General features: G+C 36.3%; 1 protein-coding gene across 2 annotated transcripts; it reads left to right on the forward strand.

Annotated features, from left to right (window-relative positions):
- Window positions 1-15,552: 15,552 nt before the first annotated feature.
- Window positions 15,553-21,626, forward strand: LOC132039831 (putative protease Do-like 14). 2 transcript variants are annotated; one of them, XM_059430364.1, is made up of 11 exons: window positions 15,553-15,632; window positions 15,805-15,890; window positions 15,967-16,113; window positions 16,325-16,452; window positions 16,612-16,910; window positions 18,181-18,250; window positions 18,446-18,576; window positions 19,142-19,262; window positions 19,822-19,914; window positions 21,120-21,244; window positions 21,441-21,626. In XM_059430364.1, exons 2-11 carry the CDS (start codon window positions 15,812-15,814, stop codon window positions 21,463-21,465), a joined length of 1,218 nt encoding a protein of 405 aa, XP_059286347.1. In that variant the 5' UTR covers window positions 15,553-15,632; window positions 15,805-15,811; the 3' UTR covers window positions 21,466-21,626. The 2 variants fall into 2 exon arrangements, with proteins under 2 accessions (XP_059286347.1, XP_059286352.1); XM_059430369.1 differs by having other exon boundaries at window positions 15,553-15,570.
- The last annotated feature ends 416 nt before the right edge of the window (window positions 21,627-22,042 follow it).

The following is a 22,042-nucleotide window of genomic DNA, read 5'->3' on the forward strand; positions in this document are numbered from 1 at the left end:
TGTATTTTAGCGACATTACAAAAAGAAGTTCTAAATAGTTTCATCAAAAGTACTTATTAGAATTTTATTTGATATGCCCTTCCCCGAATCCCGCGCATAGCGGGAGCTTAGTGCACCGAGCTGCCCTTTTATGCCTAAACAAAGTAATGCCCGAGAGATCACCTGTCATCGTCGTTTCAACAAAAAGTTGTGGGTTGTCATAACCAATTAACCATTCAGGTTGAGATGAGTTTAATTGGTTCATCATACGTCCATGCTTGATCAGTATCAGCTAGGGTCCATACCCACTATATCAAGGAGAAGCCTTTTTTTTTTTTGCGCAGATTTCCCTTCATATGGAATGGTCTTCAATTTTTGCCCCCCAAAATCGCTGATCTTTAATTTTTGCCCCTACTTCTCATTTAATAAAAATTTATTGGCCAAAATACTCTTTTTCTTGGTCTACGAAATCAGAGAAAATAATTTTGCAAGGCAAGATTTCATAGAAATTATATCTAATCGGGCAAAGTTACATAGAAATTATGTCGTGTCTGGCATAGTTCTATAGAAATTAACGACCCGTTTGGCCATAAGAATTATTCACTTTTTTCTGAAATTTTTTTTCACTTTTTTTCCGGAACCAGCGTTTGGCCAAAAAATTCCAAATTGAAGTTGTATTTGGAATTTGCGTCAAGACAAAAAAATATAATTTTAAAAACTATAACCAAACACAACTCCAACTCCAACTCCAAAATTCCCAAAAAGGTGAAAAAGTTTTTGGTTTCTATGGCCAAACGCATACTAAGTTATCCGCCATATGTTCATAAAGACTATGCCTATTCGGGCAAAGTTACATAGAACTTATGCCTTTTCCAGTCTGTAGGATAACTTAATTTCTACGTAACTATGCCGGCCAAAGCATAGTTTTTATATAACTTTACCCGACTAGACATAGTTTCTATGAAACATTGTCTTGCAAAATTAGATCATAAATCCGAATTTCATTTTTTGTTTTTCAGATATTTTCGACCACTTAAAATGTCGAAGGACAAAAATTGAAGACTTGCAATTTGAGGGACAAAGACTAAAGACCACTCCCAAGATAGGGACAATAGTGCGAATTGCCCGGGTAAAAGTAGTTGGAATGGCCTGATAACCAAGCCTCATGAATGATCAAAAGGATCCTCAATATCAAAAGAACTCGAAAGCAGTTGGTTATGAGGAGCAAGATATGCTACTCCTATGACTAAGTTCAGTACATAGATTGTTTATTATAAATCGCGAGAGGAGATTATATTTCAATGGAGTGGCGGAAGCTACTATGCAACAACCATGAAGCTACAAAGAAGGAAATTTCTGATTGTTTTGAGAAGGTTCTTGACTAGAGATAGACTAGCAAAATGGAGTGTTGTACATAATGTGTCTTGTGCTCTTTGTATAATTCTGATGAGAGTTTCTATCACTTGTTCTTCAAGTGCCATTAATCTGTTGCAGCTTAGAACATGATATTATTATGGCTAGACATTTAAAGGACATCTCTGAAATAGAATGAAAAAGTGATGTGGGTTGTTAGACATGCCAAAGGAAAGTCAGTTCTAGTTATTCTCTATAGATTGTCTCTAGCATGTTGTCTATATTTGTTATGGCATGAAAGGAACCTAAGGCACTTTCAGTAGAAGAGTAGAGGCTCTGATATGCTACTGAGATTGGTTGCTCAGGCAATCCAGTACAAGAGTTCTCTTTTTCCTCGATTGAATTCTAGATTGGTCTTAAATTGATGTAAATTTTAGAGTACTACAAATTTTTTGATGTAATTTTTGTTTTCTTTGCTAACAGCGTTTGGGGCTCGTTGTCCATCCCTGTGAGATACTTTGTACTTTTTGCTACTTTTGGTAAGTCTTGTCAAATGGGCGGGATCGGTCCGAACCCCGCACAAATAACCCCGTTAAATAACAGTAGAATTTTGTCTGATATTTTAGAACTCTGCATTAAACTACTTAATCTTCATATCTACCAGTAAGATTTTTTACAATAAGAACCAAGGTAGTGTATTGCAACAAATGGTGATTATTATATTAACTTGAAAGAACTTTTCTCAAGTTATATAATAAGACATGTGATATTGACTTTTTGCATACGAAGATATAAACTACAAACAGGTAATAATAACTAGTTATATAATAATAGCAAAAAATTTGGGGGTTTTAACTCTTAGGGGCCTAAAGTGATTGCTTTAGTGGACTTACCCTCGAGCCACCCATGAAACGGGGCCACCTGAACAACCTTCTGCACAATTAAGGCCATACATTTGTATAATAGGAACAAAAGGGTGAAGATTTTTTTTCATAAGAGCTTCCACCAGACGAAGAAATAGTAAGTACATCTTCATTCCAAACATGTCCCATAATTCTATATCTTGATGTGGTCGATAAGGCAGTGGGTGTATAAGTTCTACTAGTTACACCGGGCAGAAGTACTTCGACATGGTCTATACATTCAAATGCAACTTTACCCATCAAGAATTATCCCACAGAATTATCAGGATTCTCCATAGGTAATAAAGTTTGGCCCACTGACAGTGAACCATCATTGGTAAGTCTGGCATATTGGCAACCATTCACATCTATGACCTGTATTAATATGACATCTCATTTCGCTTTTTCAAATACTACAGTAGCTGGCTGAAAATTAGCTTCATCTAACCTCCTGACATCAATTGCATATGAAGTCTTTGGGAAAAGATGTGCAGTAGCATGTTTCAATCCATCACTACTCACAAAAAAGGGGAAAAGTATTCAAAACACACTCAAACTATGGCCAAAATTGCCATAACACACCTCAACTTTGCGGGGGTCCTATGACCCCCCGGACTTATTTTTTGTGTATTATTTTCGCTTTCAACCGGTGACTGGACTAGCAAGTGTAGCTACTCTCCTTGACGTAAGAGATGATAAAAACTATATGGACCGATTAGTGTATATTTGCCACATGGCCGTCCAAATAACATTTTTAATTCCCAAATCCAATCTTAAATCCCCACAAACGGCTAGATCTTGTTCTCTTCTTCCACATTGAGTTCTTCCCCAAATTTTTTGGTAAATTTTTCTCTTCATGTTTCAATTCTTACCCAAGATCGATTCTTACAATTTCTTTCCCCAAATTTCGATTAAAATTCGGGTTAGCTATGGAAGAAACAAGATTGGATTTGAATAAGCTTTGTATGGACAATGAAGATCCAATGTTGAATGAGGAGGTGCGATGCGATCATGGTGTGTTGCTCCCATTGAAGACTTCCTTGTCCGACAACAATCCCGGAAGAAGATATTGGTCTTGCCCTACTATGGTTCGAAGAAGTGTAAATTTTTTCGATTGAGGGATCTTCCAAAGTTGATGAAAGATCGAAATACATTATTCCAAAGTTGATGAACAAAATGAAGGAGATGCATGGAGAATTAGCTTCAAAAGAGAAGAAAATTAAGGAGATGGAAGAAGGATGTGGAAGTTCCGAAATTGCCGAGATGTTGAAAGAGATTGAAATGGAAGAACAATCTGTCTCAAGTGATATGAAAATGAAGGAGATGGAAGAACAATCAAGTGTGATTAATGCAGGCGAAATTGAAAATGCAAAAGAGATAAAATCGAAAAAGAAGGGATCAACAACTTTAGCTCTAATTTGATTTTCACATTTTGTATCTTGTTTTGTTTTGCTAGTTGGATCGGTTGGTTAATGCGAGGAAATGCTTCAACTTGTCATGACCAATTGCCTTAGTGTTTCTTGTATTTTTGAAGTTGAATGGTTTAGTTTTGTGCTTGATGTTAGGTAGGTGTTGCTTGGAAAAATGTCTTTTGTGTTGTGGTTAATGTTAGGTAGGAACTACTTTTCCATTTTATTTTGTCTTGTGGTTAATGTATGTTAGGAATCCTTTCTAGTTTTCTTTTGTTTTGTGTTTAATGTAAGTTTGAAATTGATGAATGAAATCCCTTTAATTTAGAAAGCAAAGGTGTTACATGTGTGCTCCATAATAAACCTTGCTTAAATTGAAAACACGGAGACCTTCTAATCTATTTCTATGATCTCCGTTTTTTTTCAACAAGGAAGTGTATCCGGTCTCTAGCGGCGACAAAGCCTTGAAACACAATATATCCCCGTCCCGAATCCATTAGCATCTATAAATTCTTTCCATCCTTGATAGAGCACGTATGAGCACCAACTTTGTATTTCATTTTGTACGCGCCTCTTTCGTAAATTACAACAAACTCTTCACGGTCATCGCCGGGGAGAAATTCAAGAATGCTACTTGGAAGGATGCGAAAAAAACATGTGATTACTAAAACTAAAATAACGAGTTGAAAATAACAAATAAATTAGACGAACACTTACGAAATCATCCTTTTCGATGTATGATTTGGTCAATTTTTTCTCAAAACAAGCTACCATTTTCGAATTAAGGCTCATGTTAGAGGTTGTGTAGAATGCTATTTCATAGTATTAAAGTGTAAGTGAAAGCCTATATTTATAATGTGTTTTGCAATAAATTCCCCACTACTTAACCCCCAACCACCTTAGTCAGCATTTGTTTTTGACCACCTTTAAATCCGGTCAAAAGCTTGACCACATTTAGTTTGCAACATTAATTTCGTTCAAAATGCTTGACCGATTTGGTGAGCAACATTAATGCAGTTCAAATGCATGACCAATGCATTTCACTTGGTCCATAAACCGCAGTTTGAAAAAGAAAACAAATCGCACCAACATAGGTTGCACATTCTAGACATTAAACATGTGCACCAACAATTTCAAATAGAAACATACATTGGACTCGGACATTAAACATGTGCACCGATGCACTATTTGAAAGAGACGAGGACTTAATAATAGAAATGACCCTAGCTATATATAAACAATTATACCAATATAAGTTTGTACAAAAGTAGTGCATCACATTCATGATGATGCAACATTGAAGTGCGAGTAGCATAATGTCACAAAACAAGCATCTAAGCCACAATGCCTACTTTAGTTTGTTTATGAACCGCAAAAACTAACAACTACATTAACTTGTTCTACCAACTACCAACATATTAACACTACTTCCATGGATCCTTTGTCTCGGGAGTTCGGGTTCTTGTCACTTTTTTCCTTTTATTTACCCTCATCTCTTATTTGGCTTGATGTCATCGTCTTCTTTGCCCTTCCACCTCACTCCAGTCCTTGCTTTGTGACCAAGGTCCCCAGTAACATCAGCTGACCTTATATGCTTTCTTGGAGCAGCATCAATTATCCTACTACTTGGCAAGCCATGCTGTAGACAAGAAGAAAAACAATTGTTTATAGTTAGTAAACTCACTTGCAACAAATATACCTAATCCAACAAATATTTCAAATTTTACATTGTATGTTGTAAATCCATTTTCTGCGACAAATATACCCATTCCAACGATCTAGGCCTTTTGTAAGGGGTAGTTCTTCCTCTTTCATTATCAACGAATGTTACACTGAAGCTTGAGAGGTTTTCTTGGTCTTCCCCTCCTCACATTGGGGATCGAGAAGCAAAGAGTTGATCGGGTGCATTAGTCTGCGACGGGTGCGGCACTAGAGGCTTGAGAGGTTTTTCTTGGTCTTCCCCTCCTCACATTAGGAGAAGCGACGGAGTTGATCGAGTCGTTAGGCACGCAACGGAGTGCGGATAACTTGTTGCATTTTCAAACCATTTAGCACTAATGGTTGTCCTCCTTGTTCCCATACCTCTTGTTGGTCGAGAAGTACTCTTTGGCCTTGCACTTGCTTGTTGGTGGTGCTTGAGAAGTACTCCTTGGCCTTGCACTTGCTCTTGCGGTGCATCGAGAAGTTAATGGATTTTTCCTTGGCCTTCCCCAGCTTTCTTTGGTGCTTCGAAGTTGGAGTTGTCTTTCTTGGCCTTGCACAAGCTGCAAGTGCAAGGGGAAGACTTGATTCAAAAGAAAGCTTGGCCGAGATGCCGCAGCAACATCCCCGGTCCATGACCATAGCTTGTTCTACCGAGAATCCTACCAAAAACAAAGTAGTGTCAAATCAAAACCATTACTCCAAAGAGTATAAAACGAGTTTACTTTAAAAGCTCATACCTTCAAAGGATGTACTCTTTTATTATGGTTTTTACCATGACAAATGCTGCAAGTCATGTCAACTCCTTTTTCTTGACAACTTACCATATCTTTTTGACTCGGTGGCTTCTCTTCTCCCCGACCTTCTTTCGTTTGCTCGGCATAGGCTTTACAACCGGTGGTGCAACATAGGGGTTATTGGACTCAAGCCACATTTTCATCGTGGTCGTGTCAAGAAAATGACAATAAGTCCTCAAGTAGGTCTCCATACCGTAGCTTAGCCTATCAACAAACTCAATGGGTTCATACTTCTTATATAATATAGCAGCAAGGGCATGTTGACATGGTATTCCCTTGAGCATCCAGGCCCTACAACCGCAAGTTCTATTTCTCAAATCAACAGTATGTTGATATGGCCCATCACTAATTTCAAACCCTCTCTCACTATTGAAATCAATATTACATTCCATTGACTTCTTTATGTTGATTTCTAGTACCCTCAGTGCCATTGGAGATATATTAGTTAACCATGTTTTGGAAATTGACTCAGCCGACCTATTCTAGTCATTACCTTCCTCTAATCTCTTCAAGCATAGTGATAATGGTTTTATGCCTTGGTCCTAAAATCCAGCATTGAAGCTCTCGGACATATTATTGTCCACACTATCACACTTAATGTCGTTCTAAAGTACACAGTTTACACCAAGTTTCAAGTGGGTAGTACGGTAACGCAACAATATCCTTACCATCCTCGCGTACCAAGTCAAGTTTCATTTTGTCGATTTATCTTCATCTCTCCTTCAAAGGTGCTTTTTGCACACTTCCGAGAATTAGTTCCTTCTTTGAAGACCTCTCCATTCTTTTGACCAGGTTGGCTAGGATATGTCTTGCACACATCCCATTGCTCCATGATGGTAATAATTCTTTCACGATTGATTGAAGCCCCTACAATTTTGAGAAACAATTATATATGAATGACGAGAAACTAAATGAAGAAAAAAAAAGTGATTGTCATACCTTTTCGTATGTCGATATCACGGTGTAGTTCTGCCATCTCCCATTCCCAAATCGGCTATCAACAATTTCAAAAACCATGTCCAAGTGTTCTTATTCTCATATTCCATTATAGCCCAAGCAATAGGCAACATTTGATTATTAGCATCTTTACCAACAATGTGACCTAATAGTCATCCTTTGGTTATTCCTTTAAGAAACAACCATCCAAACCAATACATTTCCTACAACCATCTAAAAAGCATTTTTTTCAAAGCATCAAAGCAAATATAAAAACTTTCAAACACCAACCTACCACTTTCACCGGAGTTATCAACCTTAACAACACAAGTACTCCCAGGATTAGTCCTCAACATTTCATCCTATAGTCAAATATTCTTCCAAACTCTACACACATGATCACCCATGATTTCTTGGAGTACTTTAGCTCTAGCTCTCCTGGAGTGGTTTTTCCAACATGTATATTAAGTTCTTCCTAATCCTGAAACTTGAAAATCCTAATGTTTCGTCGTTCGTAATTCTATTCTTGTAATGTTTAGACAAGAACTTAGCATTGCACATGTAATTTCTAGTAGTCTTGACACACCTATGTTTAGGATTGTAGGTTTTGATCATGAAATCATTAGTCTTCTTGTCAAGACTTGCATATAGCGACCATGGGCAGCCATCCCTACACCTCACCCTAACCTTTTTGGGCTCATTGACAAATTTCTCTAACCGCACACCCTTTGAAGTGCATATTTTGTAATAAGCATCCCTAAACTCATTCACATCCTAAAAACCATCCCCAACTCCCACATCACTTTTTCAACAGTTTTGTCAAAAATTATCCTTCTCCTAGCCCTCCTAGACCCCCGACTCATCATCCGTATCCGATTCAACACTATATGCGTAACCGGCATACACCGGCTCATCCCCAACAACCTTACCTTCAAGCTTGTATAGCAAAAGAGTTCCATCAAACCCGTATCCGGACCAACTTCACCAAAAGGAATTTCTCCGGTCATTTGGTATCCTTTCTCTTCTTTTCCTCCTTCGATACGACCCTTTTCCCTCAAATTTATGCACTCTTCATGAACATCATCACTTTCATGTTCAAGATCATGTTCATTAAAGAGTTCCTTGGCCGACTCAAAACTATCATCGTGGACCGGTCGATTCAAGAATAGAAATTCACTACTTAATGGGTCTTCGGAAGACGGAGTTTCGGCGTTAGCCTACGGGTTCACGAGTCTTTAGTTTCGGTAGCCGCCGGTTCTTTATTAAAAGCAAACCCATCCCTTCTTGGATACCCCATCCTTTCTTTATTAAAAAAGCACATCAAAGATTCCTCATGGGGCTAGTGTATTCCAACAAAGCAACGGGACCATCTATATTATCTAAATTATCAACCATGTGACGTGACATAGATTTCAATAGTATCCCCATTTTCAAAACTTTGTGAAATTTCAAAAATGTCCCTATCGCTTTGGATTTCTACAACACTATCACTATTAGGTCTCCTAACACAAAATGAACAACTTGTAGTATACCCTAGTTCTTTAATATAATCCCTTAGTTCAAAAAAGGACATCCTATCCACATCAATATCCAAAAATTTTGTTATTTGTCCACCCTCATACTTTGGTTGCCCACTACTAACATCCAAAACCCCACCATGATACCATCTCAATGTTACTAATACAAACCCACTCATACCCGAAATTACAATTCGGTAATAGTACAAACAATCGTACTCACACACATATACAATAACAATAGATGGTCAACAACAATCACAACCCCCACACACACATCAAATAACAACAATTAAATTCGGACTTCGACAATACAAGGCCAAACAGTGTATAAAATCACATTTTGGGGTGAAAATAAATTACGCAATTACAACAGTAATACTACACGACATAAGATTACACATCTCTTAACCCCAAATAACCCCAATTTAAACTAGGAAAAACCCATAATTTTTTAACAAACCCTAGAAATTCATACGACAATTCCACAAATCCTATATAATATGGAAAAAAATAAACTTTATGCGTACAAATACTGACAAAAGAACAAGACTAACCTGGTATTTTTTCAGTTCACTAAAAGCTTGAAGATAAATCGACGATTTCGGGTCAAAATCCACCGCGATGTTACCACCTAAAGTTAGTTTAACTATGATTCACACTGATTTTCAGTTTAAAATGGTATTTGAGTGATTAATATGGCGAAATCGAGTGGAAGGTGAGAGAGAATTTTGGATTTCAAATTTTGGAAACCAAAATAATGAAAATGACCCGTCCGATTTTAATTTTATGAGCGCATGCATACACTCAAACTCGTTTGAGTGACTTTGTCTCCTGAAAGCGAAAATAATACACAAAAAATAAGTCCGGGGGGTCATAGGACCCCCGCAAAGTTGAGGTGTGTTATGGCAATTTTGGCCATAGTTTGAGTGTGTTTTGAATACTTTTCCTCACAAAAAAAGTAGTTCCATGTGTTTCTTAATTTACCCTCTATCATTTACTTTGTGTCTTTCATTTCAGACAGTGTATTTAAGGAATTATTCAGACTTATATCCGTACTTGTGGTATCTTCTTATACTAGTGACACCAGTCTTGGTGGATTTCTCTTATTTTGGTATTTATGCTTAAGAGACTTTTAAGACCTGAAATTTGCTTGTTGATTACTTTTCGCGTTTATTTTCTCTTAATAATTGTTTGAATCGGGTTGTGAATGGCTTACTGACTCGGGGAAGTCCATGCCTTCACGACTTATTATTTGGGTCGTGACAATTAAGATCCTCAACTTGGAAAATTGGTGATCGACATCTTGTTTCATGCAATAAATAATGAACCACACGGAAAAATTCTCTTAAAAGATTGCTTGATTTTCAGTAATTATCGTACTTGAAGCCCACCTTCTATTCATCTTCTTCTAAATTCTCGTGTGTAAGAAAAAGATTTCCACATATCAATCTTATTTTGGTGGACAAGATAGCAATGGTGGGAGATTTGTTAATGGTAGAATATTAAGTGGAGAAGAAGAGAAAAAAGAATAAAGAAGAAAAAGAAGAAGGAGGAAACAAAAAGAATAAAGAAATACTAAAAATTTGTTTTTTAAGGCTCTTCACGTGCCTGTTTGACGTGAAAATCGCACCAATTGCCAAGTGAACAAAAAGTGTCTAAATGACACAATTGGGCCATACTTCGTGTGTCTAAATGGCATAAGTCTTAGTTAAGGTGTTCAAGTGAAAAATCTTGATGACCACAAGGGGCGCCTATGAGTTTGGCCTATATTATATAAAAGATGAGTCAGAGCGGGTAAGTGTAATTCCAGAGTACCTTTGATTCTCAGTTAATTTCATATATCAGTTTCAGTTTCAGTTATTAAGTTGCCTTGCATACTCGATACATTATTCGTACTGACGTCCCCTTTGGGAGGCCTTTGTATTTCATGCTTGAAGGTTCTGATAGACAAACAAAGAGACCTCCCCAGTAGACAGTGCAGAGTATCAGCTTGATTGGTAAGCTCCACTTCATCCGGAGTTACCAGGTCCAGAGTTAGTATTGCTTTGTGTATATGGAGATGATAGGTAGGCCCGGGCCCTATCCCCACCACAGTACAGTTTGATCTGCTTAGAGGCTTGTAGACGTGTCCTTATATTCAGTATATCAGCATGGTGGCCTTGTCGGCCCTTGTTCATATCTTTTTTTGGGTTTTTGTTGTTTGCAGATATGCAAAGTGACCTTGTCGGCCCGTTTAGATATGTTATGTATATACATTGCGATGATCCCATTTGTAAAGATGTTTGTCATTTACAGAGTTTTAGAGTTCGGCCTTGTCGTCTTAAGATGTCATGTTTTACTTACAGTTGGCCTTGTTGGCTTAGATTATTGTGTATGTCTAGAGTTCATGAGTTACAGATGGTACGCTCAAGTTAAGTAAGACACCAGGTCTTTGGTTTCACTCTCTAGATGTTACATTTTGAAAGTTTCGGGTTGTTGCATTATGAGTAGACTAGCGTAAGCCTAAAGTGGACACGAAGTCCTTATGAGGTTAAGGAAAGTATTTGATAAATTTAAGCGTGTACCATAAGATTTTGAAGTCATACGAATCGGTGGAATTAAGTTTGTCGAAGGAAGTAGAATGTAAGTCATGTTTGGGACGATTTCGCCACGATTGAGTTATACTTTGTTTAGTAATGACTTGGGGAGGAGACATAGGGCCGTTTAGATGGTTAATAAAGTGTTATACAAGTGTTATACAAGTGTCAAGAAGGTTCCATAAGGATTGGGAGTCAAACGAATCGAAACAAGCAACTTATCGGATGGGGACACTTTGACGGATCATTTGACGGACCATAGAACATTTGACGGCCCGTCAAATGGTGGAGCACCACAGTATAACAGTCACAATGAGCCATGTTGGGCTGGGCAGTTTGACGGTGAACTTTGACGGACCGTAGGAATTTTGATGACCCGTCAAATGGTGGAGCACCACAGTATAACATTCACAATGAACCATGTTGGGCTGGGCAGTTTGACGGTGAACTTTGACGGACCGTAGGAATTTTGACGGTCTGTCAAAGTGGGCTTAGGATTGCCCAATGAGATTTTAAGTGACGCTTTATATATTTCATTTCACCCCATTTGAGTTCATTTTCTCCCCAAATCAGATCCTTGAGCTCTCCAAAACCCTCTCTCTAAGTCTATAAACTAATCTAAGCCAAATCCAAGAGAAACAAGAGATTCAAGTGCTAAGAAGCTTGTTAGGATTTGTGAACCTCAAGATTTCCTTTGAAGTGATGTTGGAGACTTCACTTTAGTGGAGTGAGTTGATCCAAGACTTGTTCTTATATGATTAAGGTAAGTTTTTACATCTCTTGCATATGGTTAAGGTTGTTTGATTGTTATACCATGTGGGTAGAGGAAGAAAAGTGAAAATAGAGTTCAAATGTGAACTTGAGGGTATTATGAGCTATAGGGTAACTTGGATTGTAATTCTTGGCATGTTATGAGTATAATCTTGTTGTGGGCGATACAAATGATGTTGAGGAAGTATTGTACATAAGTAAATATAGTGTTGTGTTGTAGCTATTGTAATGAATGGTCATGAAAAGGAGTTTTGGGGATGGGATGATGCTTAACTTGAATGAAACCTCCTAATTATGGTATTGTTAGTAATGTCATTGTTGTTTGGGAGTTGCTTTGGAATTTGGTAGAAGTACATGAAATAGGGGAAATGCTGCCCAATTTCCGATAGCTTACCAATTATACTAATTTGAACTTAAGGGTGTCTTTGGAGCCTAACCTTAGTATGAACCCTCTTAAATGTAGATTTCTCGGGCGTTGGAGGTGAACGTTAAGTAGTTAAGAAGACATAAAGGTATGTAAAGCTAATCCTTCTTTCTTAAGACATGATCCCATTGTTGTATACCTTCATGTGGAAATTCATAAACGTCTTCTATGACGACTTCGTTCCTAGAATCACTAAAGCTCATAGTCCTTGGTACTCCCATGAAATTATTGATTCCCTCCTATGATAATTGATCTTCTAAAGGAGAGATATAGAAAAAATGATGATAATGATGTTGCTCTTATTTATGTAATTCTCTCTCTCTCTCTCTCTCTCTCAATATATATATAAAGCTATGTTATAACACCGAGTCCCTTTGTGGCCGGGTATGCTTCACATCGAGTCCTATATGGCCGAGTATGATATCTATTGCGCGCATACCACTGCAGTTAGGTATGAATAACACCGAGTCCTATTATGGTCGGGTATGTTACATACCGAGTCCTATTAAGGCCGGGTATGTCATAATGATGATGCTAATTATATATATATGGAAAGTCTTTTTCAAAGAAAGGTGTAAGGAAATATGATGAACACCTCAAGAGGTACAAATGGCTCTTCTATCTAATGGCTTTCCTATCTCATGTTACCATTCATGCTTTTATCATGTTATTACTTATGTTTTACATACTCAGTACATTATTCGTACTGACGTCCTTTTGTTTGTGGATGCTACGTCATGCCCGCAGGTGGACAGGGAGACAGACTCGACCCATAGGCTGCCCTATTAGTGATTGTCTAGAGGAGCTCCATTTGATTCGGAGCTGCAACTGTGGTACTATTCTTTTGTGTACATATATGGGCATGGCGGGGCCCTATCCCGTCATTATGATGATACTTACTCTTTCTAGAGGCTCGTAGACAGTTGTATATAGCTAGATGTCTTTTAGCCTTGGCAGCTCATATTTTTATATATCATTTTGATAGCCTTGTCGGCTTGTGTATATATGGGCATAGTTGTTGATGTTGGTGTAAAAGTGCCTTAGCTCGATGGAAATTGTGTTATTGGTGTATAGAGATTATGAATAGGCCATGCGGCTCACCTAGATATGATTGCGGAAGTATGATGAGAGGTGCCCGGTGGGTTAGCTCCGGGTGCCCGTCATGGCCCTCCAGTTAGGTCGTGACACTAGATTTGGGGCGTGACACTGAAAATCCCATAGAATTGAATCCCATTATTCAATCTTACAAAAAAAGTCTAAGTAGGCGTTTGGCCATAGATACCAAAAACAAATTCTCTTTTTTTGGAATTTTTGAAGTTGGAGTTGTATTTGGCCATAGTTTTTGAAATTGTAGTTTTTTGTGAAATATAGTTGTAAAAAAGTGAATTTTTTTTTAAAAATAAGTTTTTTGAGTTTGTGGTATTCCGCAATACAACTTCAAGTTGTATTCGGAATATTTATGGCCAAACGCCCAAAAATGAAAAAAGTTAAAAAAAAAAAAATCGGAAAAAAGTGAATAATTTTTATGGCCAAACGGCACCTAATTAACGGCAAGAATTTGATAGTGGTTGCTTGAAGAAGAAGTCAAAAGAGATTCTTGCTCTCTGCGATAGAGAGCATCTTAGTGCTCAGGGGAACTTCCAAGGTATCTTAATGGGAGTTGCCCTCTAGAGAAGCCCAGCATGCTCAGAATGTGCTCCTAACCGTCTTCCCAGTTTGAAGACCGGTACATGGCCCACTGGGGCATCGGTCTGGTTTATGTTTTAATTTTTTTTATATAATATTCTTACACTTTGTTTGGATGATTGTTACATATTATTTCATAATGTATCATATTGTATTGTAATGTGCTGTACTGTATCGTAATGTGCTGTATTGTATCGTACTGTGTTGTTTTGATTAACACAACGTTTGGATAAATTGTATCGTTTCCCATCGTTGCATAATCTCACACGTCAACGATTTAAAGGATAAACTTACAAGAAATGTAGGGTATCGGATAGAACTACTATAAAAAGATAGGGTAAACGATAAAATATAATTATTAGATAATCAAAATGAGAGAGCAAGATAAGGTAACTAAAATATAATTATGATAACATAATCAAAATGAGAGAGCAAGATAAGGTAACGACGCGATAACACAAAATCGGTCGTTACATAAAGTAGGACTTTTTGTCGTTACGTAACGATGGATTTAACTATACGAGACATTAAAATTAAAATAACAATCAAAACAAACGTTGTATTTAAACTAACAACACAATACAATACAATAGGTAACAACCATCTAAAGTAGAAAGATTCGCACGGTTTGGTTGGCTAGTTTTGAAAGAAAAAAAAAACTATATTTATCTCTTTGGATTTACTTAATTCTATATATATTTAGGTGTGATTGTTAGGGCAGTGGATGTATAATTCTTTTACAAGCTACACGACTCACAGGTATTTTGACATCGATGGTAATGTAATTAAGAATTGAAGAAATTCGTGAGGCTTCATAGTAAATTTGAAAACTTTGTTGTTAGCACATGGTTAAATTAGACAACATATTATATTATAGCGAAAAATAAACGTGACTTGTTATAAATATTATTTATTATTATGGATGTCTATCTTTAGGAGAAATATTAGGGTTAGTGACTTTGGGATCAAGTCACTTTTTTCCTATAAATATAGAGGTTCTTCTCCATAAATGAATCCCTAACAAGAGAAATAAAAGAATTCCTCTCTTCTCTCTTTCCCTATAATATTCTTCTTGGTTGCTTTATTATTTTATAACACGTTATCAGCACGAGTCTCTAATAATTTACGAGCTGATTTTTATGATCTCCGACTGTAAGCAAAAGAATTTGCAATTCTGATTATTTCTGACAATCTGGTATGTTCTTATCTTGAATTTAGAGTGGTGCTTAATGTGTGATTGCCTTGTAGACGTAGCAGCCCAAACATAAAGTGAGGAAGTAATTTATTTTGCTCTGCTAGATGAGTTTCCCTATACTTCTTACTTCGCAGTGTATATTTTGTTGTGGCTCACGTCAATTTTCTTGATCAATGTTATAAGGGTCTCTTTCTATAGAGCTAAAAACTGAATGCATGGGTAATTAATCCTTACTTAATTGATAATTGATTTGTCAAAAATTGTTTGGAGAATTGGACCCAACAGAATCCTTAGTAAACTAGAAGCTTTAATTAATTTTTGGTATTCTTCCTTATGTGTTTCGGCCTGGTTTGGTTTCTGCTGTCAAGTGTCTGACTTTTGTGGTATGTTTTATTGATGTGGTGATACGGGAACGGGCTTGATATGATTTGCTACAATTTAAGTTGAATATTCACAAGTTTTGAATCAGATCCCCGTTAAATGTTATTAGAATTTATTCTCATCACATATCCGTATTTGTTTGATTTTTAATGGATATAATGGCTTATTTTGTAGGTAAATTATGGAATTTCATAATTACAAAAGGAAGTGGGCGGAAGCTTTCACTCCCTGGAAGAGGGAGCCAAAGGAGGCTCCATACAGTGAGTTTCATATAGATTTCTCCTCTATTTTTTTTTCTTATATCTGAATTTATTTATTTACGTTGTTTTATTGTAGATCCTGATGTTATAAGAAAATCAACACCTTTGAGTACGGAGGAACAGGATGTTTTTTTGTATCCTCCAAATAGGCACTTAAATATTCACACGAAGAGGGCTGCTTTAAAAGTTTCCAAATCCGTCGTCAGTCTTGAATCATACTCGGGTACTTGTTCATGATATTTTTATTTCTTTTCTCATAATTGTTGCTTGCTTCGATGTCCGTTTCTTTAATTCTTGGACTTAAATTTTTCACTTCTTTTATCTTTTAGTTCTATAATTGTGGGATTTCAATGGGTACGTTGTTGTATTACTTTCTAGTTCTAACTTTTGCTAGCAAATTACCTATCATTTTTACTTTTACGTTCATTTTTCAGGGGAAAAGGAAATATTTCAATGTTCTGGGACTATTATAGAAAGTGTCAACACTTACAGCATAATATTGACCACTGCAAGTCTCCTTAGGTGTTCCACGAGTAGAAATTCTATAGCTGATAAAATCAAGGTTGGTGGTTTATTTTTTATCCTATTCTCTAATTTGTCTTTACCCCGTTCTCAAATTTGTCTAATCATCTGCTTATCTCTTCATTGTTGACAGTCCTTTGTATGTCATTTTAAACTAAATTCTTGCCTGATTAATTGATAATTATAACTATTTATTTAGGTTATCGTGCACCTATTTGATGGAAGATCATTTGATGGTCAAATTGAGTCATATGACTTCCACTACAATGTTGCTGCTATAAAGATTCAATCAGACACACCACTTCCTATTGCATCCCTGGCTCATTTAAGTGATTCTATCACGATTGATTCGAGTCAGCTCCGGGTTACTGAGGAGAAGCTATTTCAACTTCGTTCGCATTCGAACTCATTTGATCTTATTCCCGGAGATTCAGTTATTGCACTTAGTCGTTTTTATACGAAGCCATATAAGATCAGGGCCGCTCCCGGTGAATTCAGGTTGGTGTTTTATTTCATTGTAGTAATTACTTAAAAATAAAGGAGTGGGAGAGGGAAGTTATGAGACCTAAAGATGTAATACAAAAGATTTGATCTACTGCTATTTTTGGGTTACTACACGTTTACTTCCTAGGCAAACAAAAGGTGTGTACCTGAAATAAAGTCCAACCATTTAGTAAATTTTAGTGATTAATGAACCCTTGAGATGGAGTAGATTTCTATTTTAACTGTGAAGGTTTTGTATCAAATTATATTAAAATCTTATTCATGTAAATGCGTTAAATTCACAAATCTAAGTCATGAACTTCGATGTTGATGATCTCTTTGATTTACGCATATGTTAATAATGAAGCGACTAGATAACATCAAAATATCTTTTCGGTTTGGATACAAATAGTTTGGGTAATAAGCAGTTTGTGTGTTTGTTAAGATGTGTTAGACTATGAAATTCACGAGTTTAAGATGACATTTTCACTTGTTGATCAATTAAGAGATGCGGAATGGGCATGTCATTGAGATAGTGGCTATGAATTGGATACGACAGTTTTATTTTGCTGGAGGGTTTGCTTAGCACTTTAGCTTTAGCTTTCATTGGAGCCTGTAAGTTGTAAAAAGACTTAGTTAACTATTAGAACCTTCTACCCTCTTGTCAAATTCGATCTTTTTTGGTTCTTTAGAATTTCAGTTTTATCTTTAGTGTCTGAAATTATTGGATCTTTGTTATCTGAGAAGGATAACTCAAATAAAATATACTATAAGGTTTGAATGATCTTTTGGATTTGTCCTTGATATTGTTCCTTATTCTACTTCTTGTCTATTGTTCTCTATTCTGGATTAGATTCTTCTGTTTGTAGTTACATGCGTTGTAAGATTTTAACTTTTAGTGGAAATAAGTAAGCACAAAAATACTCATGTATGTAGATTTTTCATTGGTATTTCATTACCTTAAAAATAATACGACTTATGAAATATATTGGCTAAACTAGGCAGTCCTAATTTACAAGGGTTCTGTAGATTGTAATTGGTTCTTACACTATTTCTTTTGCCTTTATAATATGCCTTGCTATCAGCTTGTATCATGGATTTTGGGGGTTTATGGGTGGTAAAAATATGTTTTCTCATTTATCTAAGTAAGTTGTTTTTGTTAACATAATGTGTAGTTTCTTAAACCACACAGGCAGTAACACAAACACATTGCTTATTGCCTACCATATTGCCATGTTGGTTGTTGGGACTTCTCTCAATTTTTTTTGTTGGTTGATCCTTGTAGCATTGATCGCTGCGACTATGACGACTTCGATTGTAAAGAGCTTTTCATGGCGAGTTGCAAAATTATGAGAGTAACTCTCTTTCACACTTTTTTTTAATTTCACTCTTATCTCTTACATTGGTGGTTAGTGACTTGTTCATGTTGCTTTTGAATATATTCTTGATCAATAACAAATGATATGGATATATTTTATCTATATCTATTGTATGTTAGGTTTTTTAGTAGAAGGATTGCTAATTTAGGGCTTTTTCCTTCTTTATTGTAGTGCGGTATTGGGGGTCCACTTATTAACCGCTATGGAGAAGTCATTGGTATCTGCTTTCAGGATTTAGGATCTATTGCTTTCTTACCAATCAATATAGCCTCCATGTGGTGGGAGCATTACAAGAAATCTAGGTATTCGCCTAATATTTGCCTTTGTAGTTTCCTTGATATGTGGTGGTACCATTTTTACTTGAATCTCATAAGCGTGCACGGTGTCTCAAATTGTATAATTGGCCCCTTCAGTCAAGTTCAAACAATTTTGTAAAAATTTTCTATAATAGCCTGCGAATGATTGAATAGAAAATTTTGCAAAAGGAATAGAATTATTACCTTTATGTATGGAATTTTTTTGAGGCATGTTATTGGGCCATTCTCATATTCATAATGGATTTTTGTTTCTTGGTGTGTGTGTGTGTCAGTCTACTAAAATGTTAAAGTTATTCCACTTACAGTTTTTATTGAATGTTAACAAACAATTCTTGCTACTTGATAATCTGCTCGTACATGTCAAATGTTATGAAGAAAAATGGAGTGAGTTTAGGCTTATCGAAAATCTGCTTTGTACATATCAAATGTAATGATCTGCTTGTACATGTCAAATGTAATGAAGAAAAATGGAGAAGAGTTTCGGCTTATAGAAAATCTAATTAATCACACAAATACCTGGTAATAATATTAAGTTTTTGTTCTATCATAGGCAATCACGTCGACCTTGGCTCGGGATGGAAGTAACTAACCTTTATGCAGCTGGCCTAGAAATTCTGGAAAGAATTATTTCAAAGTTCCCAGACGTCTTGAAAGGTGTCATTGTTGAAGAGGTATGCTCTCTATTATTGCAGCTTTTTTGTGGAAAACCGTTCTTTGGATGGTATTGACGTCCATCTATTTTATGCTCCTAGTTGTTAAACAAAGTAGGCACATAATAGCACTAGGGCTGAATAGGCCACGTCTGGATGCAAGGCATTCTGATGGATGTGAGGTGCCCATGAGATGCACATAAAGAAAAACAACAACTATGCGTCAGTCACAATCAAGTTGGGGTCGGCTATATGAATCCTCACTGTCCATGTTACTCATGTGCATTAAGAAAAAGACTTTATTTTTATTTGTATGCTGAAATATTAAAGATGTGACAAATACAAGACATAGAGCATAATTCTGTGAAAAGATAAGCAACAACGCGAATTGATGTTGGAAATTAGAGAAGTGTAAAAGAATGGCAGACACCATCAATTATCCTAATTGGTGAACAGGATAGTTCAACTTTTTTGCACAGGTAGTTATGAGCTTCTGTTTCTGAAAACCATGAATGTTGTTAGTTTAAATTAAGTAAATTGTTTTACTAATTGCTGGATAATTTTATAAACTGTCCAATAGGTGGTACCTGGTTCTTCTGCTGAATCTGCTGGGATAAAACACAATGATGTTATAATTCAATTTGGTGGAAAAAGAATTCAAAGTTTCTTGGAGGTATATTTCCTTTCTTCTTGTTATTGTTTAGAGTGTATTTAATTGCGTTACTTATATTCTTTTCTACCTTATGATTCAAAATTACTAATTTTCCTCAGACTATGGCAGTTGCTTCTTCGCATGTTTGGAGTTCTCTTTATGTAGTTAGCATGTTCATCTTTATCATTGTAGTTAATCTTTTGTTTTTTTCTGTGTTTATCATTCCAGTGCAGTATGCAAAATATCTGTCATGCATGGTTTTTTGTCATTTAAATGGAGGATGCTATCGTTGTTATTGTTCATATCTAACTAGTGAAACCAGTAGACCATCCTATGGTTTATCGTTTATTTATGTAACTAACTGCTTTCGTCTGTAGCTAAGAAAGGGCTGCTATGTCATGTACCCAAGGATGCTAATTATTGTTTTTCCCTTTAATTTAGAGCAGTTCTCACCACTTTATCGGAATGAGTTGGGCTAAATTTGAAAAATTGCTTACAGTTTCTGTGAAATAGTGAACGAAATACACCTGCTTTCACGTTTCATTCTTTTCTGATGTGTGCTTTTTGTTTTTTTGTCTTTTTTCTATAATCGTTTAGGACATGAATGTCCCTTCCTTCTTTGCATTAGCTATTTGGTTATGAAGATATTTGCCATTTAGTCATGTTAAAGAGTATATTTTTGACTGGTTGATAATATTTATTGGTGCTAGTCTTAATCATAGTTTAACGCAACAACTGCAAAATGTCGAGTTAGGGGACATCTATTTTCTTCGAAACTCCCTAGGTTCACCCACTCGTCGCACTTATTATTTGGATAAGACTGGGTAGACATTTTCCTTAAGGTCATGAGAAATATCCATGTCAAAAGTATGACTTTTCCTGAGAGTTACAGGCCCAAATTGGGAGGCCAGGCTAAGGCTAAGCGAAGACAACCCTGCCTGGCATGCCTTTTTGATCAGGTCTAAATTGATGCTATTACTAGTTGATTATTGGGTTTCCATTGCATCGAACATGCTTTCTGGTAACTGTGTGCTATTCTGGTAAAAACCCTCCTTTTCTTTCAGTTGATCGATGCAACTTAGCATTCAAGTAAATGTACTGAGATACAATGCACACGCACTAAAAAACAATCAACCCAGTCAAGGAGAGAACATGCATGCAATAAGAAATGCAATTTCCCATTGATATTAGTAATTATTTTTCTTTTCTTATTCAAATGATCATAGCTATTCGAAAACATGTGGAATAATGTTGGAGAATCTGTGGAGCTGACTGTGATAAGAGCAAGTCATGATGTTCCTGTACATCTTAGCATGGTGGTGGAAGAAGCCACATCGGATAAATTATACAGGTATCATCTTCCTACTCCTTTATCATCTCCTACTCGTTTCTTCTTAGCATACTGAGGGTGTAATTATGTAAACCGGGAACATCTTATGCTATGAGGCGAGTTTATTCATGGAGCTGCGATGTGTCTCATTTCATTTTTTCCTTCTCTGTGAAGGTTTACCTTCATTCTCAGTGTCTTAAACATTTCATTTTTTCAGCTGGCCACTTTGGGAGGCACGATGATGCAGAATTTTGGGTGTCATGATCTTTAGCCAATTATTATCACTGGTCCTGAATTTGATCTATTAACACAAGAAGCTACTGGTTTTGGCACATTGTTGAATCAACAAACACTTGCTAAGAATGCTTTCATGCCTCTCAAGCCTAGTTATGATTATTCTATTCCCTTATAGTCGAGAGTTTTTTTTAGGGTAAATTGACTGCTCTGTCAAAATTGTTTATTGTTTGCTACACTAATGTGATTTTTAGTTGTTTCAATTTTTGGGTAAACATAGGTGATTACGATTTTTTTTTTTTAATTGAAATCATTTGGTCCATCTCAATTAACTTCTGTTTATTGAGGATGGATTCCAGTCATTTGACAAAGCAATCAAGTTTCCTTTCCTTTTCTCTGTTTGCATTTTCTAGATTTTGAGAACTGGGATAATAACTCGATCAAACAAGACTAAGATCCACAATAAACCTAAACAAGAGAAGTGCCACTAGAAACCAAAATTGCTAGCAAACATGTCTTCGCCAGCTTCTTTTGCAACTGAGAACATCATAAACCTATTCATCGTACATGAGTCAAGTGATTCAC

This window comes from Lycium ferocissimum, chromosome 2 (assembly GCF_029784015.1).
Source record: "Lycium ferocissimum isolate CSIRO_LF1 chromosome 2, AGI_CSIRO_Lferr_CH_V1, whole genome shotgun sequence".
Taxonomy (NCBI): Eukaryota; Viridiplantae; Streptophyta; class Magnoliopsida; order Solanales; family Solanaceae; genus Lycium; species Lycium ferocissimum.

Excerpts from the sequence above, each read along its gene's own strand:
- LOC132039831 (XM_059430364.1), top strand. The coding sequence starts at position 15,812 with ATGGAATTTCATAATTACAAAAGGAAGTGGGCGGAAGCTTTCACTCCC. Across the intron at positions 15,891-15,966 it reads GCCAAAGGAGGCTCCATACA|ATCCTGATGTTATAAGAAAA; the intron begins GTGAGTTTCATA and ends GTTTTATTGTAG. Across the intron at positions 21,245-21,440 it reads ACATCGGATAAATTATACAG|CTGGCCACTTTGGGAGGCAC; the intron begins GTATCATCTTCC and ends TCATTTTTTCAG.